This window comes from Equus asinus, chromosome 24 (assembly GCF_041296235.1).
Source record: "Equus asinus isolate D_3611 breed Donkey chromosome 24, EquAss-T2T_v2, whole genome shotgun sequence".
Classification (NCBI taxonomy): domain Eukaryota; kingdom Metazoa; phylum Chordata; class Mammalia; order Perissodactyla; family Equidae; genus Equus; species Equus asinus.
The window spans coordinates 23325921-23353511 of NC_091813.1; the positions used below are offsets into that span (position 1 = coordinate 23325921).

Sequence of the window (27591 nt, forward strand, 5' to 3'; positions counted from 1 at the left end):
AAAGTGTCCTTATGTACCCATACAGGAGTGCTGAAATTGCTAAGAAAGCTGTGGATCTATTGTGGAGAGGCCACAATGCAGCTAGGAACATCAGCAATGGCTGCCCAGGACCAATGTAAGAAGTCAGAGGAAGCCATACGAACTAGAATCATCTCTAATGAGAATGGGATGAAGCAGAAACTTTAATTTTTCTTTCTTCTTTTTTTTGGTGAGGAAGATTGGCCCTAAGCTAGCACTTGTTGCCAATCTTAGTCTTTTTGCTTGAGGAAAATTGTCACTGAGCTAAAATCTGTGCCAATCTTCCTCTATTTTGTATGTGGGACACTGCCACAGCATGGCTTCATGAGCCGTGTGTAGGTCTGTTCCCGGGATCCGAACTCAGGAAACCCGGGTCACCAAAGTGGAACGTGTGAACTTAACGACTACACCACAGGGCTGGCCTCTGGAAACCTTAATTTTATAAAATGTTCATTCACAAGAAACTAATTTATTTTGAACAGGTAAGTTTGTATTTTCTACCACTATGATAAAAAAGTAGTTCAAAGCTAAGTTTAGGTCAGCTATTAGAAAAATAGTTCTATCTTTTTGTGTGGATTCTTGAGACTAAAATGTCAAACCTTCTACAATACATTGCATTATTTCAAGTTGGGAACAGATACAAGATTTGCCTAAATTTATGGCTGAACACTTCTGATTAAACTCAAATATTTTTACAGGATAATAAATAGTTATTAAAAATTGAAATGCAAGTGTTTCTGTTTCAGTGAGGTTTTCTTAATGGTTAGTATTAATAATTAGTTCAATTATGGTTTGTGTGTGTGTGTGTGTAATACCAGGGCAGTATTACCTCTCAAAAACAGATCTCCACCATAAACATGATTCAATTTTACCTCAGTCAAAACACATTGAAATAACTATTGTCGACCACAGCCACTGTCCTTTTAAATGAACCTTGTTTAAATTCTCTCCATTTAAAATTACTTAAAGGTATATACGAGTTTCAGAATTTTGAATTGATTTTAACAAATAAAATGTTACACTGTGTCAACTCTGGGCAGCAAATCAGATTTTACCCATGGAAATACAAAGTAGTGCACATTGCAACCTCAAGGCTAACTTCTATAATATTATTGAGCTTTTTTCTCAAGCTTTTTTCTCAAGTGATTATAAACTAGGCCTTCATGATCAAAATTAATTGGCATTTAAACTTAGTTAAAATAAATCAAGTATACCTCAAAGACTAATTCTCTTCAAATAAATCTGAGAAGGATAGAACATACCCTTTCTTCACTCTGGCAAAATCAAATGCCATCTGTCTGTAAGAGAAAGCCTTTTCATTCAAATATCTACTATAGCGCCTTATGAAGGTAGACATATCGTAACCTGGAAGGGCAGAGGAAATACAACTAGTTAATAAGATACCTTCAATGGTGCTTTGCTTAGTACCAGTTTTTATTTAAACTCTTCAAATGTAAATAATTTTAGGATGAGGTCAATAAGTGTATCAGTCAGGCCTCATTTAAAATCCTATTTCAGGCAACAATACTTTTGGCATGAGATGTTCCAAGACTATACAGCTTAGCTATGCTATCATCCTTGTACAGAAGGTGTTTTCTAACGTTTCCTTGCATTTTTGCTCACTGTTTCAAATTACAGTCTGTTTCAGACATAATACATGCAGCTCTCTGAGAGCTCTCTGAGAACTCATCTTACACATAACAGGCAACCAGTAAATATGATGAATGAACAAACAATTGCAGTTCAAATTCTATTAATTTACAAAGAACACGTCTTTAAGACTAGAGTTTTTTTTACTGAGGAAGTATGTTTCATTTCACTGCCTCTTGCACGTTCATAAATAAAACAACTGTGGGTCTAGCATGTCGACTGTTACATTTTATAGTAAATACTGAAAAAGACAAAAATGAAATTAATATTTAATTCATATGCTGAGTTTTCTAACAATTTTATTTATTCACTTTTTGGTGAGGAAGATTGGCCCTGAGCTAACATCTGTACCAATCTTTCCTCTATTTTGGGTGTGCGTTGCCACCACAGCATGGCTTGACGAGTGGTGTGGGACCGCACCTGGGATCCGAAATTGCGAACCTGGACCACCGAAGCGGAGCGTGCCAAACTTAACCTCTATGCCACGGGGCCAGCCCCTAACAATTAAATATTTTAAAGTTACTATAAAGTAACCATACAGTTACTTTTATATTTTTTCTTAAATATTCAATGGAGCTATTACAATAATTTTGGATTAATAACCTCACTTCAAAAATCAAGAAATTCTGGATCAAAAGCATTAGCAAGAAAATTATAAAACAGAAATATTCTCACCATGGGATCCACTTTTGTCCAAAAAATTGCTGAGATTGAATAATGTATTTCTAGAGGCCAAATACTGAATAAATCTCTGAAAAACAAAAATTAGAATTAAGCAGCAATATTCTCAAATCATACCTATAAACAATTTCTGATACTGAACGGATTTTTTCTTTTACAAATTCTCATCGTGATCTCTTTTACTCAATTATAAAGTTTCCTAGTCTGCTGACTTTCTCTGAGGGGGAAAAAAGATTGACCAATACTCATTGACTTAGAATTAAATTGCACAATCTTTCATTTCTGTATATAACAGAAACACGGCAATTTAATAGGATTCAGAAGGCATCTCATATCAAGTGGGTAATTTTCATTTTATCAATATTTTCCAAAATTTAACATTTTTATGAAAGCAATTTTTGCTTAAAGGCACAAAAGTATATTTGCTATGGGAAAATAATTTTGTTGTTCCTTTCTGCAAACATTTTTGCCCAATAAGATGGTTATATGGTACATACATTTTAGGTACAAATAATATTTAATACTTCAATATCTCTAAGAAAACGTCTAACAACACTTTTTGAAAAAATAGCAAAACAGAAGATTAACATTGTACTTTAGATGATTTTGAACTACGGATTTCCTCTTTTTCTCTTAGTTAGTAAAACTCAAAGGGCCTTAAGTTACCAGCACACTGCTTCATGAAAACCTCCCTCCCTCACTAAAAACAGAAAAGTTAAGTTTGCTTAGTTTACCTCGTTTCCATGCACCATGAGATGGTGTGTTGTGACTAAAGCTTTAAATACAACCACCCAGCTACTGTTCGTCGCCCGCTCAAAGAGCGTGTCAGCCATCTGAGGGATATTCACATTGGTCTCATTGGTAGCCTGGATCAAATCTATGAAAACAGAAGATATCGGTCTATGATACTATTCATCACGTACAAAAACTCACTTCAAATTTTAAACCTTTAAACCCGTTAACTAAAATATAGGTCCAAAATTGTTTTGAAAATTGCTAAGAAAATTTTTAAAAATTAAACTAATATTTTCACACACAAACACATAAATATACTAGTTACTCAAGGTATTTATTTTTTCTTGAGCTTAATTTTGCTATTGAATTCTCTCCTGTATCCTCTTCTGAATTTTATCTGGTTTCTGGTACCAAGGTCATTTTACAAACTTGAGGAAATCTAAGCCTCATGTTACTCTTCTCTGTCATCACTCCTAGAACAACGTCTCAAACACGCAGATACTTACTCTATATGCCATTTGAAGGCAAGGACATAAATGTGTTTTTTGAAACACTATAGTAAGAGCGTACTTCACTTGGATTTTAATTTTGCTAACACGCTTGTTGTATAAGTGGCAAAATGAGAGTAAACAGAAAAAGAGGAAAGAATTCCACTGTCCATCTAAGCATTCAGAGAACATAATGCATGCATTAAACTACTATGATTTGACCTGAGCCTATAAGAGAGTAAATTTTTAGTAACACATTCACTGTCCACATTTACATATTAGCAGTACGATTCTGGGTGTACCTCAAGAAAAAAATTTGTATAGTGGCCAAGAGGGGCTTCCCAGAATCCAGAAAAAGTGGTGGTCTGTCAAAAAGTTAGCTAAGGCAACCAAAGATCACATGCTAAGGAACAGAAGCCAACTCCAACAGTGTAGGATGACCCCCAGGACACCACCACGCACGACTTCTCTTACAGGCCACACCCTCTGCACAGAACTGCAGGTGACACCCAGTTCCTCAGAAATTCTGTGCAACAAGCACAGAGACAAAACCATCCTTTTCTTTGCTTAAAGTCCACACTCAGGAATCATGAAGTACACAAGTAATCATTTATGTAGTCATAAAATCATTACATTTGTTTTATGCATTTATTTTACAATAAACAGGTTTTAAAAACTTAATACTCCATCACTGAAATAGCTCTTAACTATAAGACCAAAGGGTACCAATAACTATTCTGAATTATAAGTGGACCAAATCAGGCTTGTTTCTTACTTTCTATTTATTTTAAACTCTAGTCATCATCCCTACCCCATGAACACCCTCCCTCAATATTTTCCTTTATTGGAATTCTACTACTCACCCATCAGGAAATCTTTCCTGGTTCCTCACAAATGCAGTCCGATGGGACCTCCCTCTACTTTAAAACCTGAGGCACTTTGTTCCTCATGGGTGTTCGGATTAGATGTAGATCTGTCGTAAGTTTCTACCATACCAAAGCCCCTTGAGGATGGAAACATCCTCATACCAATGTCTGTTTCCTATGCAGGGCCTTGCAGAACACTGCACAATAAACATTTGTTCAGCAAAATGTATAGAAACCAAAATACTTTGCTGAAAATATAAATGAACTTCTTTGGAAAAGAAAAATCACTACATGATAACATTGTTTTCCGAGACTATATTATGGGACTACTTTAAGCTTGAAATTCTGTGTCAGTCACAAATCCTTCTATTCATTTATTTATTGAACTAACGATGTGGAAATGTATTGCTGGTCAGAGAGATGAATGCACGTTCAGATAACAGAGAAACCCTATGAGAGATGAGTCAAGAGAGACAGCACGACAGAGCAGAAAGAGCCCGGGTCCAGAACCCAGCCCAGCCCCTGTTGAGATGTGTAACTCTAGGAAACTTACTTAATGTGTCTTCAATGCAGGCTCTCATCTTTAAAATGGGGGTAATAATTATTACTTTTCAGGTCTATTATAAGGATTGCAAACTGTCTGAACAAAGTAGGTGCCTAAAATAAATGTTTGTAAATACTGTTACACATACACTACATTATGAGAATACAGTGGGGTATTAGGACAGACTCCATGGGGAAGAAAGAGTTGAGTGGGACCCTGAAGTCAGCTATGACATGGGAGAGGAGTGAGAAGGACATTTTTAGCAAATGTGCAAAGCGTGGAGCCATAAGGGGTCATGCGTCCTTGGAGAACTGTGGTGGTTGGGGGCTAGGTATGTGTGGCCAGGTGGTGGGGAGGAGATTAACTGAAGAGCTAGGGAATGGCCAGTGAGGGATCTCATACATTTCATTAAAGAGTTGGACTTCACCCTAGGGATCAAGGGCAGCCCCTAGAAGTCTTTGAGCAGAAAAGTACCACTAACATATTGCTTTTACAGTCAACCAAATTATTCACTGACTACTAAATCTGTCTGCAAGGTAAGCAGAGGCACAGGATAAGGAATGATCACCTTTGCCTGGAAAGATACACTAGAAGAGAGGACAAGGGTAAGTTAGAAAGCCCAGTTGAGCATTAGAGACATGGTGAGGCTGAACTAACGAAAAGGCAGTAGAAATAGAGGGAGATAATGAATGGCGATGTCTAGGAGGTTGCATCTGACAGGAGCCCAGGGTTTTACCAGTTCGGATCCTGGGCGCGGACATGGCACAGCTCGTCAGGCAACGCTGAGGTGGCATCCCATGTGCCACAACTAGAAGGACCCACAACCAAAATGTACAACTATGTGCCAGGCGGATTTGGGGAGAAAAAGCAGAAAAAAAAAAAAAGAAGATTGGCAACAGTTGTTAGCTCAGGTGTCAATCTTTAAAAAAAAAAAAGAGGTAACCCAGACATCAAAGAACAATGAAAACTATACGTTATAAATAAGAAAAGAAATAAGAATTAAAGCTAAGAAAAGACCAACAACTAAGAGATGAATGGAAGAACACTGAGTGAAACAACAGTCAGAACGGTAAAGAGAAGCCCAGGAAACGAAACTGTGAGACTAATTAAGAAGACGGCTTCAAAATTTTCAAGAAGCAATAAGGGGTCACCGATGTCAAATACTGCAGAAAGTCGTCGCAAGCTGAACCCCCAAGAATAGAATGTAAAACTAGGAGAATGTTGCCATGTGAAGAAAATAAAGCTCAAGCATAGTCTGGGTTTGAGAGCGAGAGGGGTCAAAGGAAGGCTGTTTATGGTTTAAAGATGGGAGACATTTAAAGATGTTTGAGATCAAGTCGGAAAAGCCAAAAAGAGGTGAGGTTGCAAAGAGAGTAGACAATTTAGGGGAAATTCTAGAGGCGAGGTGAGCTTTAAAATCCAGGGCTCAGATGCTGAGGTTAGCCTCAGAGGGGAGGGTTATACAATGAAGAGAGGTAAGGATGGGTACTCTTGAGTGGAGATGCAAGAATGATGACAGACGTAACGCTACTGAGAGGCGTGCCATTGATGAAGCAGTAAAAGTTGCTAATTTTATTAATTCTTAACTTTCAAATACTCATCTTTTTAATACTCTACATCAGGGGTTGGCAAACTACAGCTTGCTGGGCAAATCTGGCCTGCTTCCTGTTTTTGCAAATAAAGTTTTATTGGAACACAGTCATGTCCATTTGTTTACATACTGTCTAAGGCTGCTTTCACACCACAACGACACAGGTGAATAGTTACAACACCCAACTCAAACCCAATTCAGTGATCCACAAAGCCTAAAATATTTACTCTCTTATCCTTTATAGAAAATGTTTGCCGACTCTGTTCTGTCACTAAATGGGAAGTATGCATAAAGCACCTCTGATGCCTAACAAAGGTCAAGCCTGCCTCAAAGAAAAGCAACTGTGTGTTTAAATTGTGAGCTGAACTAATCACTTTTTTCACAGACCACTGTTTTTACTTGAAAGAATGACTGACAAACTTCAAACCATGATGATTCAGACTTGGTGTTTAGCAGTTCTTTTCTCAAAAATAAAGAAAGTGGGCCTGTCACTCCAAAGAAAACAAATGACAGAACTGGTTGTCAATGATAAAATTCAGTTTTTCAAGTAAAAATTAGAATTTTAGAAAACTTGTGTCTGCCATAATAAGTTGGACGGTTTTCCAGTTCTTCAAGAGTTTTCTGATAAGATTGTTGGTGACATTAATGACTATCACTTGTTGATCTTTTATAGTGGAATGTGTCAACATTTGGAAGATGTGAGTAACTCAGTGAAACAATATTTTCCAAATGACAAGTGCACAATGTTACAAAATAACACACTCAATCCACTCAAAGTACAGACAGACAAATGCTAACGGATTTTAAGACGACAGAATACAGAAAGTTCACTAATGCGGTTTCAGATTCAACACTGCAACTTAAATTTTAAAAAATACCACTTAGAGAGCTATGGTGTAGTATCACAGAAGACTATCCACAATTTTCTGAAAAAGCTATTAAAATAGCTCTCCCTTGTCCAGTCACATATCTGTGCGAGGCAGGATTTTCCTCATCTACTTCAACTAAAACAGCATATCCCAACAAATTGAACATAGAAACTGATACAAGCTTCTGTCTTCTATTGAGACGATATTACAGAGATATGTAAAAATATATAACAATATCACTCTTCTAGCTTTATTTTTTTGGTTTTGGAAAATGTTTACCCTAAAAATATTATTTGCGTTAACACATCAATTGGCTTATTATTGTTAATTAACAATGAAAAATATTTCTAAATTTTCTCAGTTTTGATTCCTAATACAGAAATATATAACTTTGAATTCCTCTATATTTAAGAGTACAAAGGAATCCTGAGACCAGTTTGAGAGCTGCTCTTCTTAGTATGCACCTAGAAAGAGAATCGTCAGGTAGTAGACTATGCACATATTTAACTTTATAAAATGTTTTGGGTTTTTTTTGCTTGAGGAAGATTGCCCCTGAGCTAACTTCTGTGCCCATCTTCCTCTATTTTGTGTGAGGGATGCCACAACAGCATGGCCTGGTGAGCCATGTGTAGGTCCGCACCCAGGGTCCGAATTCACGAACCCTGGGCTGCTGAAGCAAAGTACACGAACTTAAGCACCACACCACTGGGCCAGCCCCTGTAAAATGCTTTTACTGGGACTGGCCTGGTGGCACAGCGGTTAAGTGTGCACATTCCACTTCGGCAGCCCAGGGTCCACCGGCTCGGATCCCGGATGCGGACATGGCACCACTTGGCAGGCCATGCTGTGGCAGGCGTCCCACATATGAAGTAGAGGCAGATGGGCACAGATGTTAGCTCATGGCCAGTCTTCCTCAGGAAAAAAAAAAAAAAAAAAGAGGAGGATTGGCAGCAGTTAGCTCAGGGCTAATCTTCCTCAAAAAGAAAAAAGTTTTTACATAGTGATTGCACTAATTTATATTTTCACGAGTAGTTTATGAGTTTATACTAATCCGCTTCTTCAAAAAATAAACGGTTTCCATTTAAAGAATTTCAAAAGATTAAACAAAGCACAGACAAATGTGAAGAAAAAATATTTTTGAAAACTGTGAGAATCTAAATGCTAAATATCTGTCATATTTCAATTTTTTAGAATTCAAAGTTTTAGTTGAACTTGGGAAGACAGATTTGGTATCTCTTTGGTAGTTTTAAAAATAGCTTTACTGAAGTATGACTGTCATACAAAAACTGCACATATTTAAAGTATACTATTTAATAAGTTTTGACAAACATATGCACCAATAAAACTATCACCTACATCAAGATGATAACATACCCATCACTTACAAAGGTTTCCTCGAGCCCTTGTAGAATTCCTCCTTCCAGCCCCTCCCAATTTGCCTCCCCTGTGTTATCAATCACCAATTTGTTTTCAATAAATATACATGAGTTTGCATTTTCTATATTTCTACAAAGAGAATTAAACTTTTTTCATTGGGGGGGAGTCTGGCTTCTTTCACTCAACATAATTATTTTCAGATTCATCTGAGTTGTCGCATGTATCAATAGTTCACTCCTTTTTATAGCTGAGGTGTACCCTGAAATACGGACAAACCAAAATTGTCTATCCATTCACCTGCTGATGGACATTTGGGGTGACTCCAGTTTTTGGTTATTACAAGTAAAGCTGCTATGAACATTGACATATAAGTATTTGTATTTGTACGGACAAATGCTTTCATCTCCCTTGGGTAATTGCTTAGGAGTGGAATGTTTAAGTCATTTGGAAGTAAATATTTAAGAAACTGCCAAACTACTTCCAAAATGGTTGTAGCATGTTACATTCCTACCAGCAGTATACGAGTGTTTCAGGTTTTGGGGGTTTTTTTTTGTCATCACAACAGATTTGACATGGTATTTCATAGGGGTTTTTCTTTGCATTTCCTTGATCACTAAGGATGCCGAACACTTTTTTCATGTGTTTTTCATTAGTTTAGTCATCACTGGTATACATTCTTTGAACATTTTTATTGGGGTGTTTGTATTTTTATTATTCAGTTACTCTGGATCAAGTGCTCTATCTGATATATGATCTGTAAATACTTTCTCCAAGTCTGTGGCGTCCCTTTTCATTCTCTTAACAGAGTCTTCCAAAGAACAGAAATTTTTAATGATGATGAAGTTCTGTTTATCAAGTATTTCTTTTATGGATCATGCATTTGGTGTCATATCCGAGAAATATTTGTTTAAGTAAAGGTCACATGTATTTTCTCCTATGTTTCTTCTAGAAGTTTTACAGTTTTAGGCTTGTACATTTAGGTCTATAATACATTGTTACTTTTCTTTTTTTTTGAGGAAGATTGGCCCTGAGGTAACATCTGTGCCAATCTTCCTCTATTTTATGTGGGATGCCACCACAGTGTGGCTTGACAAGTGGTGCTAGGTCCGTGGCCGGGATGTGAACCTGTGAATCCCAGGCTGCCAAAGCGGAGCATGTGAACTTAACCACTATGCCACCAGGAAGGCCCCACATTGTTAGATTTTATAAATGGTATGATGTGTGCATATATGGTCTTTCTTTTTTCCTATTTGAATATCAAACTGTTCCAGCACCATTTGTTGAAAACACTACTCTTTCTCCACTGCAGTGCCTTTGCACCTTTGTCAAAAATCAGCTGAATGCATATTTTTGGGTCTAATTCACAACTCTTTATTCTGTTCTATTGATCTATTTGTCTATCTTTACATACATCCTACACTATCTTAATTACCATAAATTGATAACTCTTGAAATCAGGTAAAGTTAATCCTCTAACTTTATTCTTTTTCAAAGTTGTCTTAGCTCTTTTAGATCCCTTGTATTTCCATATGGGTTTAGATTGAGCCTATCAATTAACAAAAAAATGTCTACTGGGATTTTTTTTAATTGAGGTAACATTGGTTTAAAACATTATATAAATTCTAGGTGTACCTCATTATAATTCAATTTCTGTGTAGATTACATCACATTCAGCACCCAAAGACTAACTACCATCCATCACCTCACACACACCTAATCACTCCTTTCACCCTCCTCCCTCCCCCCTTCCCCTCTGGTAACCACCAATCCAACCTCTTTTTCTATGTGTTTGCTTGTTGTTGTTGTTATCTTCTACTGATGAGTGAGATCATATGGTATTTGAATTTCTCCCTCTGAATTATTTCATTTAACATTATACTCTCAAGGTCCATCATGTTGTCATAAATGGCAAGATTTCATCATTCCTTACGGCTGAGTAATATTCCATTGTGTATATTTACCACATCTTCTTTATCCATTCATCCCTTGATGGACACCTAGGTTGCTTCCCAGTCTTGCTACTGTGAATAATGCTGCAACGAACATAGGGGTGCATGTATCTTTACACATTCATGGTTTCATGTTCTTTGGGTAGATACCCAGCAGTGGTACAGCTGGATCGTATGGTAGTTCTTAATTTTTTGAGGAATCTCAATACTGCTCTCCACAGCGGTGCACAAGTATGCATTCCCACAACAGTGTATGGGAGTTCCCTTTGCTTCATATCCTCTCCTCTCCAACATTTGTAATTTCTTGTCTTGTTAATTATAGCCATTCTAACAGATGTGAGGTGATATCTCATTGTCGTTTTGATTTGTATTTCCCTAATAATTAGCGACGCTGAACATCTTTTCAGGTCCTGTTGCCCATTTGTATATCTTCTTTGGAAAAATGTCAGTTCAGATCTTTTGTCCATTTTTTAATAGGATTGTTAGCTTTTTTGTTGTTGAGATGTATGAGCTTTTTATACATTTTGGAAATTAACCCCTTATCGGAGATATGGTTTGCAAATATCTTCTCCCAATTGTTAGGCTGTCTTTTCATTTTGTTGACAGTTTCCTTTGCTGTGCAGAAGCTTTCTAATTTGATGTAGTTCCATTTGTTTATTTTTTCTATTGCTTCCCTTCCCTGGTCAGACACATTATTGGAAAATATGCTGCTTAGACTAATGTTGAAGAGGATATTGCCTATGTTTTCTTCTAGAATTTTTATGGTTTCAGGTCTTACATTCAAGTCTTTAATCCATTTTGAGTTAATTTTTGTATATGGTGTAACATAATGGTCTACTTTCATTCTTTTGCATGTTGCTGTCTAGTTTTCCCAACACCACTTATTGAAGAGATTTTCCTTTCTCCATTATATGTTCTCGGCTCCCTTGTCAAAAATTAGCTATCCATAGATGTGTAGGTTTGTTTCTGGGCTCTCAATTCTGTTCCGTTGATCTGTGGGTCTCTTTTTGTGCCAACACCATGCCGTTTTGATTAATACAGGTTTGTAGTATATTTTGAAATCAGGGACTGTGATATCTCCAGCTTTGTTCTTTTTTCTCAGGGTTCCTTTGGCTATTTGGGGTCTTTTGTTGTTCCATATAAATTTTAGGATTCTTTATTCCATTTCTGTGAAAAGTGCTGTTGGAACTTTGATACAGATTGCATCAAATCTGTAGACTGCTTTAGAAGTATGGACATTTTAACTATGTTAACTGTTCCAATCCCAGAGCATAAAATATCTCCCCACTTCCTTGTGTCACCTCCAATTTCCTTCGAAACTGTTTTATAGTTTTCAGTGTACAGATCTCGAATCTCTTTGGTTAAATTTATTCCTAGGCATTTTCTTCTTTTTTGTTGCAATTTTAAATGGGATGGTATTCTTAATTTCTCTTTCTGCTATTTCCTTGTGAGTGTATAGGAACACAACTGATTTTTGTATGTTGATTTTGTATCCTGCAACTTTATCATATACACTTATTACTTCTAAAAGTTTTTTGGTGCATTCTTTAGGGTTTTCTATATATAAAATCATGTCATCTGCAAATAGTGGCAGTTTCACTTCTTCCTTTCCAATTTGGATCCCTTTTATTTCTTTTTCTTGCTTGATTGTTCTGGCTAGGACCTCCACTACTATGTTAAATAAGAATGGTCAAAGTGGGTATCGTTGTCTAGTTTCTGTTCTTAGAGGGATAGCTTTTAGTTTTTCTCCATTGAGCATATTAGTTGTGGGTTTGTCATATACAGCCTTTATTATGTTGAGGTACTTTCCTTCCATACCCATTTTATTCAGAGTTTTTATCATAAATGCATGCTGTATCTTGTCAAATGTTTTCTCTGCATCTATTGAGATGCTCATGTGATTTTTATCTTCATTTTGTTAGGTGGTGTATCACATGTATTGATTTGCAGGTGTTGAATCATCCCTGCATCTCTGGAATGAATCCCACTTGATCAAGGTGTATGATCTTTGTAACGTATTGCTATATTTGATTTGCTAGTATTTTTTTGAGGATCTTTGCTTGGATGTTCATCAGTGATATTGATTGTAATTTTCTTTGTCTGCATTATCCTTGTCTGGTTTTGGTTTGGTAATGTTGGCTTCATAAAATGAGTTAGGCAGTAGGGGCTGGCCCCGTGGCCGAGTGGTTAAGTTCGTGCGCTCCGCTGCAGGTGGCCCAGTGTTTCGTTGGTTCGAATCCTGGGCGCGGACATGGCACTGCTCATCAAACCACGCTGAGGCAGCATCCCACATGCCACAACTAGAAGGACCCACAACGAAGAATATACAACTATGTACTGGGGGGGCTTTGGGGAGAAAAAGGAAAAAAATAAAATCTAAAAAAAGAATGAGTTAGGCAGCCTCCCTTCCTCTTCAATTTTTGGAAGAGTTTGAGAAGGATAGGTATTAAGTCTCATTTGAATGTTTGGTAGAATTCACTAGGAAAGCCATCTGGTCCTGGACTTTTATTTTTTGAGAACTTTTTGACTACTGTTTCAATCTCCTTACCAGTGATTGGTCTATTCAAATTCTCTATTTCTTCTTGATTCAGTTTTGGAAGGTTGTATGATTCTGAGAATTTATCCATTTCTTCTAGATTATTCATTTTGTTGGCATATAGCTTCTTGTAGTATTCTCTGACAATCTTTTGTATTTCTGAGATGTTCATTGTAATTTCTCCTCTTTCATTTCTGATTTTATTTGAGCCTTCTCTCTTTTTTTCTTGGTGAATCTAGCTAAAGGAGTGTCAACTTTGTTTATCTTTCCAAAGAACCAGCTCTTGGTTTCATTGATTTTTTTCTTTTTTTTTTTAGTCTCTATTTCATTTATTTCTCCTCTGATTTTTATTATTTCTTTCCTTATACTGATTTTGGGCTTTGTTCTTTTTCCAGTTCCTTTGGGGGTGTACCGTTAGACTGTTTGGGATTTTTCTTGCTCGTGGAGGTAGCCTGTATTGCTATAAACATCCCTCTTAGAACCGCTTTTGCTGTATCCCATCAATTTTGGCATGTCGTATTTTAATTTGTCTCCAGGCATTTTTTGATTTCTCCTTTGATTTCTTCATTGACCCAATCGTTGTTCAGTAGCATTTTGTTTAATCTCCACATATCGTGGCTTTTCCGATTTTCTTCCTGTAACTGATTTCTAGTTTTGTACCACTGTGCTCAGAAAAGATGCTTGGTATTACTTGAATCTTCCTAAATTTATTGAGACTTGTTTTGTGGCCTAATATGTGATCTATCCTGGAGAAGGTTCCATGTGCATTCAAAATGTGTATTCTGTGGTTTTTGGATGGAATGTTCTCTATCTATCTACTAAGTCCATCTGGTCTAATGTGTTATTTAAGGCCAATGTTTCCTTATTGATCTTTGGTTTGGATGATCTATCCACTGGGTGTAAGGGGAGTGTTAAAGTCCAGTTCTATTATTGTGCTGCTGTTTATTACTCCCTTTATATCTATCAAAAACTGCTTTATATATTTAGGTGCTCCTATGCTGGGTACATATGTATTTATAAGTGTTATATGCTCTTGTTGAATTGTTCCCTTTGCCATTATGTAGTGCCCTTCTTTGTCTCTTGTTACAGTTTTGCTTTAAAGTCTGTTTTGTCTGATATAACTATTGCTACCCCAGCTTTCTTTTCATTGCCATTTTCATGGAACATCTTTTTCTACGCCTTTACTTTCAGTTTGTGAGTGTCTTTAAGTATGAAGTGGATCTCTTGTATGCAGCATATATATGGGTCTTCTTTTTTCATCCCATCAGCCACCCTATGCCTTTTTATTGGAGCATTTAGTCCATTGCCATTTAAAGTTGCTATTGATAGGAATACACTTATTGCCATTTTGTTACTTTTTTCTGAGTGTTTTAGTAGCTCTCTGTTCTTTTCTTCTTCTCTTGCTCTCTTGTTTGTAGCTTGATGGCTTTCTTTAGTATTATGTTTGGGTTCCTTTCTCTTAATTTTTTGTGTATTTATTATATGTTTCTGAGTTGTGATTACCATGAGGTTCATACATAACAATCTACATAGTTTTAGTACTTTTGTCTTTTGAGCTGCATATTAGCTTCACAGGTAGTTGATCTGCTACCTTTACTGTATATTTGCCTTTACCAATGATTTTATTCCTTTTTTATATATAATTTTCTTATTCCTATTCATGGTCTTTTCTTTTCCACTTAAATAAGTCCCTTTAGCATTTCTTGTAAGACTGGTTTCTTGGTGATAAACTCCTTTAATTTTGGCTTATCTGGGAAACTCTTTCTCTCTCCTTCCATTCTGAAAGACAACTTTGCTGAGTAGAGTATTCATGGTTGCAGGTTTTTTCCTTTCAGCACTTTAAATATATCATGCCACTCCCTTCTAGCCTGTAAGGTTTCTGCTAGAAGTCAGCTGATAGCCTTATGGGTTTCCTTTGTATGTAACTAGTTGCCTTTCTCTTGCAGATTTTAGGATTCTCTTTAATTCTTTACATTTTAATTATAATGTGTCTTGATGTGGGCCTCTTTGGGTTCATCTTATTTGGTGGTCTCTGTGCTTCTTGTGCCTGGATACCTGTTTCCTTCCTCAGGTTAGGAAAGTTTTGGGGTATTAGTTCTTCAAATAGATTCTCCTCATTTGTCTCTCTCTTTCCCTTCTGGGACCTATAATATGGATGCTAGTACACTTGTTGTTGTCCCAAAAGTCCCTTAGACTGTCCTTGTTCTTTCTTCTTTTATCTGTTCAGCTTGGGTGATTTCCTCTAGTCTTTCATCCAGCTCATTGGTCCATTCTTCTGTATAATCTACTCTGCTATTGTGTCCCTCTAGTGAATTTTTCATTTCCATTACTGTATTCTTCATTTCTGATTGGTCCTTTCTTATATTTTCCAACTCTTTGTTGAAGTTCTCATTGAGTGCATTCATTCTTCTCCCAAGATCAGTAAACATCCTTATGACTTTGTTAGAAGATTTTTAGCCATAAATTCAATTTCTTTGATAATATAGGGTATTCAGGTTTTTCATTTATTTTTGAACAAATTTGTCTTTTTCCTATGTTATTGAATTTATTGGCATCAAGCTGTCAGCAGTATTTCCTTATTGTCCTTTTAATATCTGTAGAATCAGTAATGATGTCATCTCTCTCTTAATTACCTGATATTGTAATTTATGTCTTTTTGCTTCTTTTCTGATCAGTATAGGTAAAAGCATTTGAATTTTATCAATTTTCTCAAAGAACCAATTCCTCCTCCACAATTCAGGAGACCCCTAGGATCCAGCTGAAGTCCTACAGCCTGTGCTATGGCATGGAAACTGCCTCATGGCAGCAAGCTCCAACAATGCTACAAATAACCCTGTTTGTTTTCCCTCTCTCAGGATGACTGTCCTTTATTGCTTGATGTCAAATATACTGAAAACAGTTATTTAATATGCTTTGCCTAGTTTCTCAGTTATTTCGGGCGGGAGGTAAATACACACTCTGTTACTCTACTTGCCACAAAGTATGGGTCTCTCTTTTGGGTAGTCTTAAGCAATTAAAAACATGTTAGAAAATCTCTCTGAAGCAAGATAATATCATCAATACAATAAAGGAAATAGATATAAGTCACAAAATAACTTTACCTTTTAGGAGTTATAAATAATCATTCATTAAAATAAGAAAACAGCAACAAACCCGAATAGCTCTCAAATTTGTGATCATCTACTTTTTTTCCCCAATACTATGTGAGACTCTCCTCCACTTGAGCCACCTGAAAAGGCAGCACATGACAGGGCCCTCGTTACCTCTTGCTAGGACTGCTCTATAACCTGTCCTCTGGATCACCTCCAGCCCAGCCAGATATATTCGTGAAAAAATAACTGCTCAAGTGTACACTTCTGATCACAGCAGTCACCTGCTCTACACCCCATGGTGGCTTCCTGCTGTACAGTGGATTAAATACAAATACTGCGACCTTGAGTGCAAGGCCTTTTATTAGAAGGCTCAGCTACCTCCCTAATCTTTTCTCTGCTACAAATTGTGCACCAAAAATACTGTACTGATACCTTTTCATGCTGTTCTCATCGCCTAGAATGTCTGTCCCCCGCCCTCCTGAGATCCCATCTCTCAGCCCAGTCTCAAATAGTAGAACCTCCATGAGGTGCTTCCTGACACTGCCTGCAAATGGAAGAGAGGCCGGACTTTCTTTCCCATGCACAGTGGAGCAAAGGACACTGGACTTGGGGTCAGAGACCAAGTTCACCACCAGTCTGACTCTGCTTCTTATTGACTAGTTAATTTGACTAGTCTGCGGCTCTGTTTTCTGACATAGAAATGAGATAATATTAACTACCTTACAGAACAGACACTGTCTTTTGTGCTAATACTCTCCTTACACATCTCTATCATAGCCCTTATTACTAGAATCATAATTATTTGTTTATACATGTCTCTCGGAGTTCAAGGGCCAATACAAGGAATGAGGTCACACCTTTATCACTAGATCTCTGGTACCTAACACAGGCCCTAGCATAATAGACACTTAATAAATGAGATGGCTATGATTGGCTTAGCATTATCTGTCTCATTCTAAAGTACTTTCATACTAAACTTGATAGTAGGTAGTAGAGGCCCATTTCTTTCCATAACTCTTACTGGACACAAGTGAATAACCAAATTAGACAGGAAGCGTTACTTTCTATTTCACTGTTGTATACACTTTTTTTTAAAAGATTGTTTATTTTTTTCCTTTTTCTCCCCAAAGCCCCCGGTATATAGTTGTATTATATTCTTCGTTGTGGGTCCTTCTAGTTGTGGCATGTGGGACGCTGCCTCAGCGTGGTTTGATGAGCAGTGCTATGTCCGTGCCCAGGATTCGAACCAACGAAACACTGGGCTGCCTGTAGCGGAGCGCGCAAACTTAACCACTCGGCCACGGGGCCAGCCTCTGTTGTATATACTTTTATCAGCAGCCTACATTTAGAAAGGCATCTTCTACTCCATTTTAAACTCTCTTCTTAAACTCAACTACATGATTCTGTCAAACCCCACTAGGACAGCAATTTTCCTTAGACTGAACACCAGAAAGGGGAACAAAGATTGGCCATTCTTTTATCTCATAAACATCCTCTAAACTTGAGCCCCCAAAAGAAAATGAGAAGCTACGGACCAAAGTCCAGTGACACACTAATACACGGTTTTTACACATTTCTGATACATCACAATACCTCAGAGTATCTGCCACATGAACTAACTGATAGGTATGCAGATTATTGACTGTAGTTCTTTTAAATTTCTATCTCTTTTCTTCCTTCCTTCCTTCCTCTCTCCCTCTTTCCCTTCCTTCCTGTTGACAACACCAGAGAGCTCAAACATTTCCAAACAGAAACTAATCCTTCAAATTCGGGCATCACAAAAAGATGATGATGCAGAGTGTTTAGAAGTTGTTCTTCTCGGGATCAATATGAAGGGCAGACATTAATGGTTGCCTCACCAATAGCTGTTTCCTTCTCTCTCCTTCCATACTGGCAGAATCCCGCCACCCTCCCCCACTCCACCCATCAGAAAAGCCCAAAATGCCAAATACACGTAACCCCTGCTTCCCTTGTAGCTAGCCACGGACGTATATAAGTGGCAATCTGAGGAGCCACCTGGGAAAACCTTTTCCTTTAGAACAAACAGAGTTGTATAATTAACAGAGCAGAACCATGCCTCCTCTCCTTCCATGGACGTAGCTGTGTGTGCATGTGACATCACGGCCATCTTGAGGCAGGAGGACAGGCGTCACCAACAAGCTGGAGACAGCAGAGGGGAAATATGGGAAGCACCTGGGTCTGTAGTGATGCTGTTGAGCTGCTAATCAAACCCGGGAACGGCACCCCCTCCAGACTTCTTGTTAAGGAAGACAGTCAATACTCTGATAAATTCCTTACATGGGGCATTCTGTGCTTGCAGCCAAAGCATCCTAAGTGATAGAACCTACAACAAAAGGAACCAGGCCCATGACCTCCACAGCGTCTGGAAGCTCTAACATCCTTGGAGCAAGTCGCTGTTCTTCGAAGTCACATTGCTCTGTGCTTTTACAGAGCGTTTGACAATCTCAGCAATGCCTTCCCTTGGGATAAGGGCCCCCTGCACAGAAGTTTCATTTCAGGTGAGTTGGTATAGGAACTAGGATAGAGGGCATAACTGAAAGGATTATACTTTGGGAAGGAGAAAGAGAATACCTTTCTCTAATGCAGAAAGAAGACCTAATAATGTGAAATAATTTTATAAAATATAAATTTTGCATTTACAAGTTCTGAGGTAACATGAAGAAGACTGGAAAATAACAAGAACACATGAAGGAGGCAGTTGGACATCTCATGGAGACCCCAAAACAAGAGAGGCTGAGGGGAGGTACTGGGAGAACTGGGGCAAGTCTAGGCAGGCCGAGCACACAAAACGAAATGAGCTAGTGAGGGTTGAGGGGGACTGACGCCTAAGGGGAGGCACTGAGAGCCACGGAGATGACAGCAAAGGCAGAGAGCAAGAGTAAGAAGTGAGGACCCTCAACTGTTAGCTGCAGACACAAGGATGAACGGAGCAGGAAATAAAAGGATAAACGCCTGCGAGTGCACAGAGATCAAGGGGGAGCAGCTTGTAGCTGTGCCCAGTGTGATGGACAGTATCTGCAGAGCTTAACGAGAGGCATCTTTCTTCAAACACACTCTTCTTTAAAGAGAAAGGTATGAAATGTGAGCTTTGAAATTTTTTTCACTTAACTTAGTCAATACAGCTGAACAAAGACTTTACATGTGTTTTTATATCACTACATGTGAACTTTAACATAATCTAGTTTCTACACTATTTAGGTAACTTCTTTCATCTCAAAGAAAAATATGTATACTTTGTCATTCTTTGTACTCCTTTGTGGAAACATATACTACAAAAATCCCCTCCTTATGCTATTTGTTCCCTATAGGATTGTGGCGTATTCAAAATTAGGAGACCCAGTATACAGCACAGTCAAGTCACAAGCTAAGGTTCTGAAGCCAGACCAGATCCACTTCCATCACCATCTGTTATTTAATAACTGTGTGACCTCAAACAAAGTTACCCCTCTTAACTTCCGTTTCTGCATTATCATGCTGGTGACAACACAGCACCTGTCTGACAGCTGTTGCATTAAAGTGAGGACTGCGAGCAGAGTACCTAGCACTGGGCCTGCCACACCGTGACGGATGGACGCTTTGATGCAGAGCATCAGGCTGTGTGCTACATCCTTTGCTCGCATGACCCACTTCAACGCACACACACACACACACGCGCACTCTACTATAAACACAGGATGGCACACACTAAAAGAATGGATACACACACAAAATTACAATTAGATTCACACTTCAGCTACTCATACCAAAAAGGACTTGGCATACTTTGTTAATTAATTCAATTAATTCATTCATTAACAAATATTTACTGAATGCTTATCATGTGCCAGGCAGAGATAAGTACTGTGATAAGAAATAAACTAAGAGAGGTCCGGCCCAGTGGTATAGTGGCTGAGCTCACACGCTCCACTTCAGTGGCCCAAGGTTCATGGGTTCGTTTCCTGGGTGTGAACCTACACACTGCTCATCAAGCTACGCTGTGGCAGTGTCCCACTTACAAAATAGAGGAAGACTGGCACAGATGTTAGCTCAGCAACAATCTTCCTCAAGCAAAAAGGAGGAGCGGCAACAGATGTTAGCTTGGGGTCAATCTTCCTCACCAAAAAAAAAAAAGAAGAGGAAAGAAACAAAATAAGGGAATAGAGAGTAATAGTGGGTACTGTTTCAGATAGGGTGATCAAAAAAGGCCTCCCCAGGGGCCAGCCCAGGGGCATAGGTGTTAAGTTTGCATGCCCTGCTTCAGTGGCCCAAGGTTTGCAGGTTCGGATCCTGGGTGTGGACCTATGCACCAGTTATCAAGCCATGCTGTGGCAGGCATCCCACATATATAGAGATGGAAGATGGGCACAGATGTTAGCTCAGGGACAATCTTCCTCAGCAAAAAAAAAAGAGGAGGATTGGCAATGGATGTTAGCTCAGGGCCAATCTTCCTCAAATAAAAAGGCCTCCCCAAGGAAATGACATTTAAAGAGACCTAAATGCAGCAAGAAAGGAATGTGCCACAGAGAGTAAACAGCAAATGCAAAGGTCCTAAAATAAGAGCATGCCTGATGGGTTCAAGAAATTGTGCCTGGAGACTAGCAAGCAAGGGAGAGAGGAGCAGAGAATTGATCAGGACCAGATAACTCAGTGCACTGGTGGTCATGGGAAGGATGTAGCGTTTCATTAAAATGCAATGGGAAGTTGGTAGAGGGTTTTGATCAGGGAATGACGTGAAAACATATTCTGAAGAATTACTATGGTGGCTATATGGAGCATTGACTGGGTCGACGGAGTGGAGTCAGAAGACAAAGGACGTTATTTTAATATTCAAGTGAGAGGTGACAATGAGTTTGATCAGTGTGGCAATGGGACAGAATCAGGAAAATAAAAAGGCAGGATTCTGGATATTTCACAGGTAGAGCCAAGAGAATTAGCTGATGGATTTGATGGGAAGCATGAGATTCAGAGAAGAATCAAGAATAAGCTTGCAGCATCTGAACAGTTGGATGACTTGCCTCTTGTACCCTGTGGGAAAGAGAACAGGCGAGGCACGTGCTTGTATTTACCTTCTTGTTTCTCTTTCTACCTACTTTCACCTACTCTGTCACCCTCTTCTTTGACTTCACTCCCAAACACAGGAAGCCCCACGTCCTGTGCAACATTTGAGCTACATCCAAAGGTATGTCTATTGTCTCTGGAGACATAAAAGGATGTCCTCAGAATTATGTCAGTCATTTAAACATCATGACAAACTGTATTCCCAGAAGTGCTCTCAACGTGGGTCAGTTTGAGGTGCAGGCATCAGCAACTTTTCAAAATGAATATTTAAATTACTATGATTCATCTGACCAACTGGAGTAGAGGAGCTAGTGACCATGCTGCTTCCCGAACGCGGCATCGTGAGCACAGAGCTTCAAGGAGCCAGGCTGAGGCCCAATCGCCTGCCTGCGTGACTCTGAATGCAGGGACACCGACCACTACCGCTTGGGACTGGCAGGTGGTGGGGGGTTGGGTAAGCAGTCCATGTGCCAAATACCACATCCTCTTAACTCTAGGGTGGTAGAAAATTATTAGGACAGAAGTTGGAAGTTTATATTTTTGTCTTCTAAAATCTGTACACAGCTAGTGCTGGCATAAACAATGTAACCTTTAAACAAGTCACTGGATTTCTTTAGCCTAGGATCTTCATCCATGAGGTAGAAATAATCACATATGTCCACCAATCACACTACTACACTGCTTTTACATTGTATCCTCTTCCGAGCGTTTTCTTATAAATCGTCATGGGCTTCTCAAAAGAGCTCTGTGCTTTAATAATCAGATGACAATTTATATGAACAGAACATTAAAAGGATACGTAAAAAAGCAGCTAGCACTATAGAGGTAGAAAATGACATTTGTAACAGACCACCGAAACAAAAGATCTTGGTGTTCTGGGCAATCCACAAAGAATCTCAAGCCAGTGCTCTCAGCTGGCAGGAATGGCTGGAAGGATGGCCTTCGCTGACTTCATTGTCAGGGAGATTTTAGAAGATACGTGCAGCTTGGGTTTCTGATTTCTTGCTCCTGCCACACGATGATCAACTACCTGTGTCTAGTCTTCAAGCGTGTCAGGTAAATGAACTCATGTCCTATTTACATGACAGCCTTACGTTCGGGGTTTTTTCCATAGAGACTTGGACTAAAAATAAACTTAAGGGGTTTACATTTAAACTATCTCCAAACAGAGTTTTAGAGGTCTGTCGAGCAGAATTTGCCATGTTTGTAAATTCATCATATCCCAACACTCATCAACCCTGCCTGTCTTCTTTTTTTTTTTTTTAAGATTTTATTTTTTTCCTTTTTCTCCCCAAAGCCCCCCAGTACATAGTTGTATATTCTTTGTTGTGGGTCCTTCTAGTTGTGGCATGTGGGACGCTGCCTCAGCGTGGTTTGATGAGCAGTGCCATGTCCGCGCCCAGGATTCGAACCAACGAAACACTGGGGCGCCTGCAGCGGAGCGCGCGAACTTAACCACTCGGCCACGGGGCCAGCCCACCTGCCTGTCTTCTTAAATAACTAACCCAAGTCCCTCATGCTCCAACCACAGCCCATCTCTTCCTAGGCTGTCCTCAGAAAAGCATGGCCAACTCATCCTCAGTTAACTCTTTATATTCAACACCTCCCTTCAAGCCACCTTCTCAAGCTGTGTAGAAAAGCAGCATTTCATAGTTAGGACTCAAGCAGCAGAAACAAGCCTTCTGTTCCAATCAACCTCCCCACCCACAGACGTCAAACGTACGTTTCCTAAAAATAAACAGTATCCCAAAATGGCAATTCCCACTGCAGACATTCAGGACTTTTCTTCTCTGCTGCACCTACAGCCTAATCTTTAGGATGTCTCCCAAATCCTTACCCATTTTTCACTCCAAGCCTAGCACAGGGCTGGATCTTACCTACCTTCCACTCCTGCTGCTCTCCTAGGCAAGAACCCTCAGTAACACGTTCCAGCATGATCCCATCTCCTTGGCCTTACCCAGACTCTTACTGCTTTTAATCTTCAGAATCCTCTACAGAACTTCCTAGAAGGAAATGTCCACAAAAGATCCTAGTCTATTTTCTTTCTGAAACACTAAGGAACACAACTTTAGATTTTAATGCATCTTTATTTTACATATAAATGTGTATATATGCATATACAAAACATATATATATATTTTTATCTTTACTACAGTAAAAGAGAGAAAAAGAATATTTAAGTGAAATGAAAAGAATATATAAACTTCTCCATATATATCCTTAATTCCTAGGAAAAAAAATAAAATGAAAAACTGAAAAGGGTTTTACATTTGCCTTGGAGACATCCAGAAGAAGCTGCTGAGACTACGTCTACTGATGAGTGAACACAGGCGGCAAATTAAGAAGGGTCAGAAATTCAGATGTAACAGGTGCAGCAGCCGAAAGGTAAACTGGTAAGTCAGCCCCTAAACCCCAGGCCCCCCCTGCCTCTTTTTTCTCCAAGCCCTGCAGAGCTGAGAGCCCCCAGCAAGCTGCCCCACACCACACTCTTCTCCCCAACAGATGGAAAAAGGAATCAAGTTCTTAATTCCTCCATAGTTTAGGGGCCAGGAGGCAAAGATCTTCCTGATGTCCCAGAATGGGATTCAGTGTTTTCAATTCTAAAAACATTGTAACAACGATTAGTTTCAGACCTAAGCTTCACTACACTTCAGGTACATTAGGGTTAATGCAGCCTCTGGTGAGATAGCTGGGGAACTTCAATACTAACCAGAACACTGCTCTAGAGGAAAGTGATTTCTAAGATTTAAAAAACTTCAATGTTCATAACTGGCAACACAAAGTTACATACTGCCCATGTCCACTTATTACATTTTTTGCATAAACATAAGCTAAATCACAATGTAACCATCTTTCCCATAACACACACAATGCTTCATTATTATTCATTCTTAACAACTCTTTATCAGACACCTCTTAACACTGCTTTACAGCTGTCAGAGCTAAGAGCAACTTAAGTCAGATATATTCATAAAACCTCTGGGTCACAGAGCTAATTTATTTCAGAAAAAGCTAAACTTCTCTCATGTGTATCAATAAAGTCTAAACATTTAGGACTAAAGAGTTTGTCATATCACAACTCTTCTCTACATTCATACCTGTACGCTATGTTTAGAACTTTACGCATATTAGTAACCATAGTAGTAGACACATCAATCACACAATTCAAAAGGAACAAGTAAGATTTTAAATTTTCAAACTTTCTGTTGTGGCTACTTACCTCCTCACCTATTCTATAACTCCCAATCTTCTCATTTTCATTTCCCTGCATTCAAATGGTGGAAGAAACTTGCCACTGTTCCATCCCACCAAAGACTCACTCTTCAAGGTCCAGCTCTGCTTTACAACTGTCTGTGTCTATGTGCTCTGAGCGTGCTCTGCAGACAAGCCGCTTCAAAAATGTACAATATTTTGGTCATAAATTTTGCTCTTTTATACTCTCTCCAAACCTAATTCTTACCAGTTCTGCCCATCTCCTTATAAACTTTTCATGCTCAGGACTAAGAAGTATAATACATTAACTTTGCGTGTGCCTTCTTAAGTTTCCTTGTGCTCAGTCTGGAAGAAGTTGCTTAGCCTTGGCTCTATGGATATTTGGGGCCAGAAAATTCTTGTGGGGTTTTTCTGGGGAGGAGGGGATGCTGCCCAGTGCATTGCAGGGTGTTTAGCAGTATCCCTCGCGTCTACACACAAGATGCCCGTAGCACCCTCCCTCCTCCAGTCAAGAGAGTCAAAAACATCTCCAGACACTGTGGAATCTTCCCTGTGGGGTAAAACTGCCCCCATTGAGAACTGCTTGTCTTGAGCAAGAGTTTGGAGATCTCAGAAGCTGAAGTCAGGCTAGAGTAGGATGCCAGGGAAGCTGTCTCAGCTTGTGACCAATATTTTCTCCAGTTTTGGTTGTGGGCAAACGACCGTGCTGCATGAGTCACAGGTGATAAGAGCTGAATATACATGTACAGTCAGGCATCACTTAAGGACGAGGATATGTTCTGAGAAATGCGTCGCTAGGCAATTTCGTTCTGCGAACATCATAGAGGTACTTACACAAACCTAGATGGTATAGCCTACTACACACCTAGGCTGTACAGTATTAAGCTTATGGGACCACCAGTGTATATGTGGTCCCTCATTGACCAAAACACCATTATGCGGCACATGACTATATAGGGTTTTCTGTTGTAACCAAATACAACTCACAGAAAAGGGACTCTCACACACAGCCGAGGACTGCAGTCCCCAGCTTTCGAAGCGGTTATGATCCAAAAGTTTACAATTTAAAATCAGGAACATGTTCAGTTGAACTATACAAAATTACCATTTTTGTGAGTCAAAAAGTGGTTTAACAACATCAGCAATTTCATATAATTCAACCTAATAATTTCCTTCCGTAGCAACACTAGGCTTCCACAAAATCCTGCTGATCTATTCTACTCCTGCTGCCCCCTTTTTCTCCTGCAGTCCCCAGGTACTACTGACTCGCATTTTCATTTTCACCAAGAGCTGTCACTGTTTCTGACCAGGTTTTCTACCTCTCCAGGCTCTGGGTACAAATACACAGTCTCATGGCTTTTCCAAGAGCCTGAAGTCCAAAGAGAGATGTCTATTTCCTATGTTTCTTTTCAGCTCTTTTCTCCCGATTATATAGAGCCCAAAGATAAAGAAAAATGATGAGTCTTTCTATATGCAAAAGTCCACAGAAGATTCAGCTATAGTTTAAAATATGACAAAAATTACTAGACAGCTCAGAAAAAAAAAGTTAGAAAACATCAAGGGGAAAACAGATGAGGAAAGGAAAAGACCTGCAGCTCTCGGAGGTGGAGAACACTAGAGGACAGAGATAACTGAAGGGCACACCCTTGGAGCAGCCATTCCCCATCACAGATGAGACTGAGGTTGAGAGGTAGATTTCACGGTTGTCTATCAATCAGCAGTCTCTGGACACAATCACTTGTACCAAAGACGACCAATCACGGTCCACCATTCCCCCAGGTGTTCTGAAACAAGGACTGGTGCCAGGAATGCTGGATTCAAAAACAGTTGAGATACAGAGCTTAAATTTGAAGCTCCATGGGTCACAGAGCTCCCACTGTCAAGCAAGAGAAGTAGGAGCAACAAGCACACGGCACTGTTCTTTTAAGTTTCAGGATAACAAAATCCCATTGAATTCTGCTGATACGCTCTAGACCTCCCTTCCATTTGGTGATATGACAGTCCACTGTTTTTCTCTCCTCAATCTTGGAGAAGGATGAGTCCTCCCCTCCTTCCTACATCTCATTCTGGGCTCTCATTCTACCAAGGCTTTCTACTTACTGTATCTACATCTTTACTCTTTCCATTTTACCCTCTCCCCTGTATCTTCTAAATACATGTTTAACATAGACCCCTCACCTTTTCTTTTTGGTGAGGAAGATTGGCCCTGAGCTAACATCTGTTGCCAATCTTCCTCTATTTTGTATGTGGGGTGCTGCCACAGCATGGCTTGATGAGCAGTGTGTAGGTCTGCACCCGGGATCTGAACTCTCAAATCCCAGGCCATGGAAGTGGAGTGTGTGAACTTAACCACTACACCATCATGGCGGCCCCTAATACAGCCCATTTTTGAGGGCAAAGAAACATGAATTCCTCTCCTGATCCTGTGTTATACTCCAGACTTCCTAAACTCATACCTTCTCTCTCTCCGTTTCTTCACTCAGTCAGCCTCAAGGAGCCTCTACAAAATGACAATAACCCCCACCATGCTACTGAATCTGCTCCAGGGCCAGCAGTGACCGCTAAAGTGCCAAAACCAATGGACACTCTCTAGTTCCCAACCTATTCCATTTCGTGTGCCATTGGACAACCCTGACCTAGCGTTTTGTTTTTTTTAAGATTTTAGTTTTCCTTCTTCTCCCCAAAGCCCCCCAGTACACAGTTGTATATATTTTAGTTGTGGGCCCTTCTAGTGGTGGTATGTGGGACGCCGCCCCAGCATGGCCCAATGAGCAGTGGTAGATCCGTGCCCAGGACTCAAACCGGTGAAACCCTGGGCCGCCGAAGCAGAGGTGTGAACTTAACCACTCGGCCATGGGCCCAGCCCCCCGATCTAGTTTTTAAAGTCAGACTTCCTGGGATTTGGGAAACAACCCTCTTCTGAT

The 27591-nt window shown here is 39.3% G+C and overlaps 1 protein-coding gene across 37 annotated transcripts in view; it reads right to left on the minus strand.

Annotated features, from left to right (window-relative positions):
* Window positions 1-27591, minus strand: part of SNAP91 (synaptosome associated protein 91) — a 140834-nt gene that overhangs the window by 87829 nt on the left and 25414 nt on the right. For all 37 annotated transcript variants that reach the window (XR_011497669.1, XR_011497668.1, XR_011497667.1 and 34 more), the window contains exons 3-5: window positions 3084-3226; window positions 2344-2419; window positions 1281-1383 (exon numbers count right to left, since the gene is read on the minus strand). Coding sequence is in view for 34 of the 37 variants with exons in the window: in XM_070496298.1 (XP_070352399.1) it covers window positions 1281-1383; window positions 2344-2419; window positions 3084-3226 (322 nt within the window). In the remaining 3 variants the exon portion in view is untranslated. The remainder of the gene's footprint in view (window positions 1-1280; window positions 1384-2343; window positions 2420-3083; window positions 3227-27591) is intronic.